Source organism: Bison bison, unplaced genomic scaffold, assembly GCF_000754665.1.
Source record: "Bison bison bison isolate TAMUID 2011002044 unplaced genomic scaffold, Bison_UMD1.0 scf7180017864518, whole genome shotgun sequence".
NCBI lineage: Eukaryota > Metazoa > Chordata > Mammalia > Artiodactyla > Bovidae > Bison > Bison bison.
In genome coordinates, this window is record NW_011495071.1 from 8,423,586 (window position 1) to 8,434,565 (window position 10,980).

Here is a 10,980-nt window from a genome sequence, read left to right on the forward strand (position 1 = left end):
CCTCCTGCCCCCAATCCCTCCCAGCATCAGAGTCTTTTCCAATGAGTCAACTCTTCGCACGAGGTGGCCAAAGTACTGGAGTTTCACCTTCAGCATCATTCCTTCCAAAGAAATCCCAGGGCTGATGTCCTTCAGAATGGACTGGTTGGATCTCCTTGCAGTCCAAGGGACTCTCAAGAGTCTTCTCCAACACCACAGTTCAAAAACATCAATTCTTCAGCGCTCAGCCTTCTTCACAGTCCAACTCTCATATCCATACATGACCACAGGAAAAACTATAGGCTTGACTAGACGAACCTTTGTTGGCAAAGTAATGTCTCTGCTTTTGAATATGCTATCTAGGTTGGTCATAACTTTCCTTCCAAGGAGTAAGCGTCTTTTAATTTCATGGCTGCAGTCACCATCTGTAGTGATTTTGGAGCCCAGAAAAATAAAGTCTGACACTGCTTCCACTGCTTCCCCATCTATTTCCCATGAAGTGGTGGGACTGGATGCCATGATCTTCATTTTCTGAATGTTGAGCTTTAAGCCAACTTTTTCACTCTCCACTTTCACTTTCATCAAGAGGCTTTTGAGTTCCTCTTCACTTTCTGCCATAAGGGTGGTGTCATCTGCATATCTGAGGTTATTGATATTTCTCCAGGCAATCTTGATTCCAGCTTGTGCTTCTTCCAGTCCAGCGTTTCTCATGATGTACTCTGCATATAAGTTAAATAAACAGGGTGACAATATACAGCCTTGACGAACTCCTTTTCCTATTTGGAACCAGTCTGTTGTTCCATGTCCAGTTCTAACTGTTGCTTCCTGACCTGCATACAGATTTCTCAAGAGGCAGATCAGGTGGTCTGGTATTCCCATCTCTTTCAGAATTTTCCACAGTTTATTGTGATCCACACAGTCAAAGGCTTTGGCATAGTCAATAAAGCAGAAATAGATGTTTTTCTGGAACTCTCTTGCTTTTTCTATGATACAGTGGATGTTGGCAATTTGATCTCTGGTTCCTCTGCCTTTTCTAAAACCAGCTTGAACGTCAGGAAGTTCACGGTTCACGTATTGCTGAAGCCTGGCTTGGAGAATTTTGAGCATTACTTTACTAGCGTGTGAGATGAATGCAATTGTGCGGTAGTTTGAGCATTCTTTGGCATTGCCTTTCTTTGGGATTGTACCAAACAGCAAAGGAAGGGAGGGATAAATTGGGAATTTGGAGTTAACAGATACACACTACTATATAAAATAGATAAACAGCAAGAACCTACTGTATAGCACAGGGAACTATACTCAATACCTTGTAATAACCTATAATGGAAAATAATCTGAAAAAGAATATTTATATGTGTGTGTATGTGTGTGTATATATATATATATATGTATATATATGTGTGACTGAATCACCTTGATGTACACCTGAAACAATGTAAGTCAACTTACTTCAATGTATTTATTTTTAAATGAACTTCAATTTAAGAAAAAAGAAATTAAAAGCTCATTACTGTCAGGCCTTTTTATGTCTGTTTCCTATCATGGTGGTCAAGCTCCCTGAAGAGCAGGCACCATGTCTATTTCATGTATATATGCTGGGCATTTAGTACAATTTCAGGAATACTAAAGACATATTTGTCAAAAAGAGGGAAGGAAGGAAGGCAGCAAGTCTGAAGAGGTGCATGGGTCCTCTGGAGGGCCTGTCTCTGCTTATGTACCCTCACCAACAGAAGATCCAGTGGCTTCGACATCAGAGCCTCTACCACTGGACAGTAGGGGGAGCAAACGCATCAACAACAAAGATGTCATTCTGCTGCTCACATCTCTCTTTGCGTTCACTTTGCTTCCTTTAACAAGTATTATCCATAGCCTTAATAACTCATAGGTGAAATCGGACATAGGACATAACTCAAAGGTGAAATCGGGTCCCATCTAGACCCTATTTGTGCTTCTGCTCAGAGACTGAGATTCAAAATGGTACTAATACCTGCGTGACAAAGAAGAAAGAAATCTGGGCTATAAATCAGGAAATCTGTGTGCCCTACCCTCATTTATTTCTTTAGACAAATAGACATAACTTTTTCCATCAACTAGATCAAGGAGAGGGTAAGAGGAAAAGCATCCGCATCCATTGCTTCAATCCACTTGGAGCATCTACTAGGCTGTTAGACCTGGTTCTTGGTAAGCAACACACAGGCCCTGCTTGCTGAGAATCCGGGGAGGGAATAAAGCCTAACATGTTCTGAAAATAGGCTGTGGGGGACAGGAATGCAAAAATAAACTCCACAAATACTAATCATATGGCCACTTTTTCATATTGCATACTGTCTCAAATGACTGTGTCACTCCCATTTGTAGCTTCTAGTGGCGCAAAAACAGTAAGTACACTTGCAGTTTTCCACACAGACAGCTGGTTTAGCCCAAGTTGGGACCCGTAGGTACCATGAAGTGTCTTTGACCCTTGTCACCTGTAATATCACACAGCGGTCAGTGCCACGACTTCAAGGCTCTTTGCTATACTCTGCTTACACCCTGTCATTATGGCAAGGAGAGAAAGGCCAGGTTCTTGGAATTTGTGCCCCAGGAGTATTTCCCAGCTTCCTTAAGAGACATGTTTTAGGTGCCCAATAAACGCCATGCCTCTGACAGAGGGACACAAAAACCCACTGACTATAGTTACAATCTGTACCTGGTGGCAGACACAAACCTCTAATATTACTTCTCCTTTCCTACAGCCGAAAAACCAGTTTCATATACACCCACTCACTTAGGCCTCAAAACAGTCCTGTGATGCAGAAGGTAATTCACCTAGCTAGGCACAGCGGGTTACAATTCACAAACCGCGTGTCATCCCTCATCTTGATCCCCCACTGCCAGCCAATTTAATTAAAGAGGAAACTGATGCCCAGAGAGGTGAAGGTCTAGCTCTTAAGAAGCATTTCAGTCAAGGCACTTACAGAGCCGGCAAAACCGAAAACTGCGGAGTGAGCTGCGGGTGGTGAACCCTGCCTCAAGCGGCCGCGCCTACTGTCCAAGCAGCGGGAAACCGGCACTTCGAGAGGAGAGCGCAGGTGCACCAGACTCCAGGACGTCAACGGGTCATGTGATACGCCGGCTCCTGTCATGTGACCTCTTCCCCGGAGGAGGGGACCTTCGGCCAAGATGGCGACCTACCTGCAGTGGCGGCGCTTCGTTTTCTTCGACAAGGAGCTGGTGAAGGAGCCACAGGGCAATGATGGGGCTGCTCCCGGGGCCGCGCCTGCCTCTGGACCCGCTGCTTCCAAGTTCCTTTGCCTCCCTCCTGGCATCACAGTCTGCGACTCAGGCCGAGGGAGCCTAGTCTTTGGAGATATCCTTCTTCTGGAGCTGTTCCTTCCCTCCTCGAATCCCTGAAGAGATCCAGCTGAGATGAAATCTGTCCGTCAGAAGGGTTCGTGTTACGGGCCAGTTTCCTTTAGATGGGCGCTCGGTGTTCCTTCTGTGGTCTGAGGGAAGAAAGGAGGAAGTCCGTTCTCTTTAACTTGTTGCCAAATGAGCGAATATCCTGGGCAAGTCGTTTAACCTCTCTGGACTTCAATTTCCTTATCTGCAAAAGGGGCGTAAAATAACAGTTGGGCAAGGTTTTTGTTTTTAAGGTCGATCAAAAGAACAGATGCAAGTTGATTTTAAAAGATGAATATGTAAGGTGTCATTATCTCCCCAGCCCATATTGTGGGTGCTGCCCCTAAACTCTGGCCTTTCTACTGTTTTTAAAATGGGGAGTTTCCAAGATGATATATGGAAAAACCCTTGAAAAATTTAAACACTTGTATAGATTTTGTTTTTCATTGTGCATGTGTGCTTAGTCATGCCCAGTTCTTTGCAACTCCGTGAGCTGTAGCCAGTGCAGGCTTCTCTGTCCATGGAATTTCCCAGGCAAGAATACTGGAGCGGGTTGCCATTTCCTTCTCCAGGGCACCTTCCTGACCCAGGGTTTAAACCCCTATCTCTTGTGTCTCCTGCATTGGCAGGTGGGTTGTTTACTAGCTGAGCCACTGGGGTGCTGTGCTGTGCTCAGTCATGTCCGACTCTTTGGGACCCCATGGACTGTAGCCCGCCAGGCTCCTCTGTCCATGGGGATTCTCCAGGCAAGTATGCTGGAGTGGGTTGCCATGCCCTCCTCCAGGGGATCTTCCCAACCCAGAGATCGAACCCAGGTCTCCCGAATTGCAGGTGGATTCTTCACCATCTGAGCCACCAGGGAAGCCCTGGGGGTAGTTATTTGCGTTCTGGCCTACATGTAAGAATCTCCCCTTGGAAAGGAGGCTCCTTGACTGCTCTGCACATATGGAAGGCCAGATCTGGTTCTTGCCCCGCTCCCTACAGCTTACGGGTTTCCAGGCCTACAAACTACGGGTGACACACCTGTACCAGCTGAAGCAGCACAATATTCTGGCCTCTGTTGGTGAGGACGAAGAGGGCATCAACCCCCTGGTGAGTCCTAGAAAAGAAACAGGAAAGACCCACAGGCCTGGGAATGAGTATTTGCTGGAGAGTGACTATCATTCACACATCTGAGATCTGTCCCCAGGTAAAGATCTGGAACCTGGAGAAGAGAGATGGTGGTAATCCACTCTGCACTCGAATCTTCCCTGCCATCCCGGGGACAGAACCGACTGTTGTATCTTGTTTGACTGTCCATGAAAATCTCAACTTTATGGCCATTGGTAAGAAGAAAGAAGGCAAAGCTAACACCCGATGATTCTTTATAGATTTTCTTCAGAGTTGCTTCTACAGCTCATTTTCAGGAGACCGTTTTGTACTGAAGTGAGGCCTTTTGAGATTTTAAAGTTTGGGATGGGATAGCATTTAGTTTTGCTCTTTGAAAATGAGTCCGTGAGTCCTAATCCTCATGGTAACCACTGGAGAAGTTGGGTATGAGGAGAAAGATGGTCACTTCTAAAAAGTGCCTCTAAAGGTCTTTTTCTGCTTCCGTGCCTTTTCAGCCTCAATAAAATACTGTTCCCTGCTGTCCTGCAGGTTTCACAGATGGCAGTGTTACACTGAACAAAGGGGACATCACTCGGGACCGACATAGCAAGACCCAGATTTTGCACAAGGGCAGCTATCCTGTTACTGGACTGGCCTTTCGCCAAGCGGGAAAGACCACTCACTTGTTTGTTGTGACAACTGAGAATGTTCAGGTATGACCAGCGCCTCCTGGTATGACTGTTGGGGCAAGTAGGAAAGGCTCTTTTATTGCTCAGGGGGCTAGGGTAAGGAACTGACAAAAGAGGTTCTTATATTTTTAATCATACAGCCTTGAGTCATTTGCCTAACTTAATATTTTATTTCTTTACTTAGGAGACTGGGAAGAGTTAGAGCTAGGAAGAGAACTCTTGGGCTTGTAGCAGAAGACATAAGTTTTTCTTCTGATAGGCTTGTTAAGTGGCACTGGACAAGTTACTTCTTTGGTTCTTGTGCTTCTAAGATAACAGTTTACTCACACCAATAGTTTTGTTTTCTTTTCAGCCAGTTTTCTGATAAAGCAGTAAAATTCTCTTACTTGCCGAATATCTGTAGTAAGTAGTGATAGTGTATACAGAGGAAGAAAATGTGGGTTCTGCTTATATATTTAGTAGATGGCTGATGGTAATGGCCCATTTAATGGAGAAGGCAAGCATCCAGGTAAAGTCTTAAGGTGCTAAGAATTAAGAGAGCCAGTATGGAGGTGGGGATACCTTTGGGAACATTTAGATGCCACCTCCTCAGAGGGAGCCGGTTAACCCCTGTCTTACTTCTCACAGTCCTACATAGTTTCTGGAAAGGACTATCCTCGTGTGGAATTGGACACCCATGGTTGTGGCCTGCGCTGCTCAGCCCTCAGCGACCCTTCTCAGGACCTGCAGTTCATAGTGGCAGGGGATGAATGTGTCTATCTGTACCAGCCTGATGAACGTGGGCCCTGCTTTGCCTTTGAAGGCCATAAACTCATCGCTCACTGGTTTAGAGGCTATCTTGTCATTGTCTCCCGTGACCGGAAGGTTTCTCCCAAGTAAGGATTCTATGGAGAAGCAAAAGGGAGTGGGCTGGGCTTGTTCCTTAGAATTAACCTGATTTCAAATTCCTAATGCCTACATCCTGTCAACTTCCTACTTTGTACTTTTTGTAGACGTGTTTACACCTAGACTCAGTTATAACATTTTTTTTTTCGGCTGAAAAGTGTGCTTTTGCTGCAGACATTTGCTGAGCAGTCCTTTTGCACTAGAATGCTCCAGGGAATTTGGGACCTGGCATTGGGTTTTTTAATTACTTGGGCGAATTGAATTGGGTAGAGGAATAAGGGATTGAGTAGTGGAGAGATTGGAAAGTGCTGGGAGATGCAACACGGGGTGTTTTTTTTTTTTTTCTGAGTCATCAGAAAGTGGGACAGAATCTTCAGCGTGATGCAGGTGATCCTTGTCAGATATTAGTTTTCATTCAGTACTAAGCCTAGTGGACTACATATACCAGGCACTAATTATTTGTTAAATCTTAGGTGTTGGAATGTACTTCAGTTTTCAGTCTGTTGCCTGTATTAATTATAGGATCCTTAAAGGTGACTCCAGGTCTACACATACTCTTCCCACAACTGCCAGCACCATGCTGCGTATCGCAGGATGAGCTGCTAGCAGTGACTTGTTCTGGGAGGAATAGGTAGCACCAGAGTTGTCAGGGGAAAGGAAATAGAGGGGAGCTGAGACTGAGGTGGTACAGATAAATATCTGGTGCTTTTTCTTTCCCACACAGGTCAGAGTTTACCAGCCGGGACTCCCAGAGCTCTGACAAACAGATTCTCAACATCTATGACCTGTGCAACAAGTTCATAGCCTATAGCGCTGTCTTTGAGGATGTAGTGGATGTGCTTGCTGAGTGGGGCTCCCTGTACGTGCTGACGCGGGATGGGCGGGTCCACGCACTGCAGGAGAAGGACACACAGACCAAACTGGAGGCAAGGCCACCAGGTTCCCAGAGCTGGCTATGGGCACCCAGACACGGCTCTAGGAACAGACTCCCCAAGTCGCCTTGGCCAGGGTGTTTCCTTCCCTTTGGGTCATAGCCTTACTTAGCCTCTTTAGGGTAAGATTCCATGGTCAGTGGCCTGGGATGTGGCCTTAGAGGGAAGCAGTGGGTGGGGGTCCACTCTGCCTGACTGCAGAGAACTTAGTGAGGTGAGCTGATGTTAGTCTTGGGGGTGTCTGGGGGTCTCACCCTAAGATCTAGGCTGACTGGAACTTCATAACCGTCTGGCTTGTGTGTTGTGGATGCATTCTGGGAAGGTGTCTTCTCAGGCCTGCTTCTTCCAGTTTTCTAATCTCTATTCCTTTCCAGATGCTGTTTAAGAAGAACCTATTTGAGATGGCAATTAACCTGGCCAAGAGCCAGCATCTGGACAGCGATGGGCTGGCCCAGATCTTCATGCAGTATGGGGACCATCTCTACAGCAAGGGCAACCATGATGGTGCTGTCCAGCAGTATATCCGGTCAGTCTGGAGGCGCTTTAGGATATACCTGTGGATGCGGGAACAGAGAGCCAGCTAGACTGAAACCTGCACTTGGGGACTGGGGTGGGCGGTGGACTCCATCATGAATTGTCCTTTTTCCTACATAAATTGCGATGCCTCAAATGAGGAGACAGTATACCTTATTGGAAAGGGAGTATTTAGGGTCAGATGCTACATGACCAGTGTGCAGTTGAGCTGATGATACGTGTAAGTGCTAGTCACTAGTTGTGTTTGATTCTTTTCGACCCCATGGACTGTAGCCCACCAGGCTCCTCTGTCCGTGGAATTCTTCAGGCAAGAATACTGAAGTGGGTAGCCTTCTCCAGGAGGTCCTTGCGACCCAGAGACTGAAACCAGATCTCCTGCATTGCAGGTGGATTCTTTACTGTCTGAGCTATCAGGAAAGCTCTCAAGGAAGTTGAGCTGAAAAGTACCTGTTATTTTAAATGTTAGCTTGGCCTTTGTTAATACTCATTTTGATCAAATTCTTTAAAGGGGAAAGGGTATTCATCTCTTGTTTCCACAGTTTTTTTCCTTGGTACTAATTAGTTTTTTGACCTAGTGAAGAGTTCTAAGACCCTGTCTAGGTTCTTTGCCAACCTCTCTACAATTCCTGTTTTCAGTCAAGTCTAAAAACCAGTGTTCTGGAGCTTTGCTGCTTATGTGGTCCCCAGTCTAGTAGCATCAATACTACCTGGGATTTTGTGAGAATTGCAGGGTCTCATGCCTCACCCCAGACCTGCTGAAACAGAATTTGCATTTTGAGACCTGCAAGTGATTCCTACGCACGTGAAAGTTTGAGAAGTATGATGATCCTGATGCTGTTTGACACCTGTGTCTCCCTAGAACCATTGGAAAGTTGGAGCCATCGTACGTGATCCGCAAGTTCCTCGATGCCCAGCGCATCCATAACCTGACAGCCTACCTGCAGACCCTACATCGGCAGTCCTTGGCCAACGCCGACCACACCACCCTGCTGCTCAACTGCTACACCAAGCTCAAGGACAGCTCCAAGCTGGAGGAATTCATCAAGGTGCAGGGTGGTGCTGGCAGAGGGTTCCTTGAGGGGCTTCACCAGGACTGCAGGGAGAGGGAAGAGCTGCCTGTATTTAGGGACCAGAATCCTCTGGTCCTCTGGTCTGTAGGCAAGGAAGAGAAATAGTCTTTTCTGTGAGTTCTCTCCTGTCTCCCCTCTTTTTTTTTTTTTTGCTGTACTGTGCGGCTTGTGGGATCTTCATTCCCCCACCAGGGATTGGACCTGGGCCCCCAGCAGTGAAGGCGTAGAGTTTTAACCACCAGACCTCCAGGGAATTCCCCCACTTTTGTTTCTTGATGCCAGAACTTCTCTTGGTATCTAAGCCCCAGGAAGCCCAGTGTCCCCAGAGGCATCCCTCTAACAGTAGAGGCAGAGGAACACTTACGGAGAGGCAGGATAACTATGTTTTAAAAGCATCATTTTGGGGACTTCCCTGGCAGTCCAGTGATTAAGACTTTGCTTCCACTGCAGGCGGCATGGGTTCGCTCCCTGGTGTGGGACAACTAAGTTTCCACATGCTATTTGGTGTGGCAAAAAAAAAAAAAAATCCACCTTACTATTACCTTAAGAATCTGGTCTTAGAATGAGATGCATATTTCCTTTCCAGCCACAACCTCTCTGTGAATGGTTTTGTCTTATGTCTTCCTGACAGACGAAGAGTGAGAGTGAAGTCCACTTTGATGTGGAGACAGCCATCAAGGTCCTCCGGCAGGCTGGCTACTACTCTCACGCCCTCTATTTGGCTGAGAACCATGCTCATCATGAGTGGTACTTGAAGATCCAGCTAGAGGACATCAAGGTAGGTGAGCTTCCTGACTCAGGCAGGTCGTGTTCTTTTTCTGGTATATCCCTGGGATGGTGAAAGTGTCTCCTGGGACTTCCCTGGGGGTCCAGTGGTTAAAGAGTGTGCCTTCCAATGCAGTGAACTTGGGTTCAGTCCTTGGTCAGGGAACTAAGATCCCACATGCTGTGGGGCCACTGAGCTCACATGCGCCACAAGTGGAGAATCCACGCAGGGAGCCCCAAAAAGAAAATAGTAATAAAAATAAAGTGTGTTTTGATGGGTGAGGCAGGAGCATGCAATTCTGCTGCCCTTTCTGTCCCCACAGAATTATCAGGAAGCCCTCCGGTATATTGGCAAGCTGCCTTTTGAGCAGGCTGAGAGCAACATGAAACGCTATGGCAAGATCCTCATGCACCATATACCAGAGCAGACGACCCAGCTGCTGAAGGGACTCTGTACCGACTATCGGCCTAGCCTTGAAGGCCGAGGTGATAGGGAGGCTCCAGGCTGCAGGGTGAGGCCTCGGGGAGAATGGCTTTTGAACATATGGGGGTCATCTCAGGGGCATGGGTAGGCCCACTCACTTGGCCTCCTCTCTCATCCCTTGCCATCGTAGGCCAACTCGGAGGAGTTCATCCCCATCTTTGCCAACAACCCTCGAGAGCTGAAAGCGTTCCTAGAGCACATGAGTGAGGTGCAGCCTGACTCCCCACAGGGCATCTATGACACGCTGCTTGAGCTGCGACTCCAGAACTGGGCCCACGAGGAGGATCCGCAGGTGAGGCCTGGCAGAGCCACCAGAGGTGTTGAGAAAAAGACAGCACTTCCATTTCTTCCCTGGTTGCCACTTGCTGCTCGCTTTAGATCAATAACACCTCACCCTGAGGGGCTAAATGGTTCCCCATGAAAAGGAAATTGAAGACTCTCTTGCAAGGAGTCAGACACCACTGAGTGACTTTCACTGCTGGTCTAAAACCAGAGTTTTAGGCAGGCTAAGACTCTTCACTCCCAATGTGGGGGGCCTGGGTTCAAACCCTAGTCAGGGAACTAGATCCCACATGCCTTCCCTGGCAACTAAGAGCCAGCACAGCCTAAATAAATATTGGAGAGAAAAAAGAGGAAATTGGAGTGAGGGGAAGAGTAGTTGACTTGCTGAGGGGTCACTTTTCCCCTAAAGTCCGGCAGCTCCACCCTCCTCTTCTAGGTCAAAGAGAAGCTTCACGCAGAGGCCATCTCCCTACTGAAGAGTGGCCGCTTCTGTGATGTCTTTGACAAGGCCCTGGTCCTCTGCCAGATGCACGACTTCCAGGATGGAGTCCTTTACCTCTATGAGCAGGGCAAACTGTAAGAGTCAGGGGGTCCTCAGGGGAGGGGGCAGAGCTGAGCCACTCGCCCGAGTGAGGGCCGGCTGCTGACGCACACCCCGCCTGGCGCAGGTTCCAGCAGATCATGCACTACCACATGCAGCACGAGCAGTACCGGCAGGTGGTGGCCGTGTGCGAGCGCCACGGGGAGCAGGAGCCCTCCCTGTGGGAGCAGGCGCTCAGCTACTTTGCCCGCAAGGAGGAGGACTGCAAGGAGTACGTGGCGGCTGTGCTCAAGCACATCGAGAGCAAGAACCTCATGCCACCCCTTCTAGGTACTCTGCGGGGGGGGCT

The 10,980-nt window shown here is 47.8% G+C and overlaps 1 protein-coding gene across 2 annotated transcripts in view; it reads left to right on the forward strand.

The window, feature by feature from the left end:
* Nucleotides 1-2,941: 2,941 nt before the first annotated feature.
* The window catches only part of VPS11 (vacuolar protein sorting 11 homolog (S. cerevisiae)), a 10,511-nt gene continuing 2,472 nt past the window's right edge, over nucleotides 2,942-10,980 (forward strand). The window contains exons 1-13 of one of the 2 annotated variants that reach the window (XM_010830447.1): nucleotides 2,942-3,328; nucleotides 4,304-4,452; nucleotides 4,538-4,685; nucleotides 4,999-5,162; nucleotides 5,766-6,013; nucleotides 6,748-6,949; nucleotides 7,330-7,481; nucleotides 8,349-8,535; nucleotides 9,191-9,337; nucleotides 9,648-9,836; nucleotides 9,939-10,100; nucleotides 10,527-10,666; nucleotides 10,759-10,961. In XM_010830447.1, the coding sequence (XP_010828749.1) occupies nucleotides 3,142-3,328; nucleotides 4,304-4,452; nucleotides 4,538-4,685; nucleotides 4,999-5,162; nucleotides 5,766-6,013; nucleotides 6,748-6,949; nucleotides 7,330-7,481; nucleotides 8,349-8,535; nucleotides 9,191-9,337; nucleotides 9,648-9,836; nucleotides 9,939-10,100; nucleotides 10,527-10,666; nucleotides 10,759-10,961 (2,278 nt within the window). In that variant the 5' untranslated portion in view covers nucleotides 2,942-3,141. The remainder of the gene's footprint in view (nucleotides 3,329-4,303; nucleotides 4,453-4,537; nucleotides 4,686-4,998; nucleotides 5,163-5,765; nucleotides 6,014-6,747; nucleotides 6,950-7,329; nucleotides 7,482-8,348; nucleotides 8,536-9,190; nucleotides 9,338-9,647; nucleotides 9,837-9,938; nucleotides 10,101-10,526; nucleotides 10,667-10,758; nucleotides 10,962-10,980) is intronic. The other variant, XM_010830448.1, reaches the window with a different exon arrangement.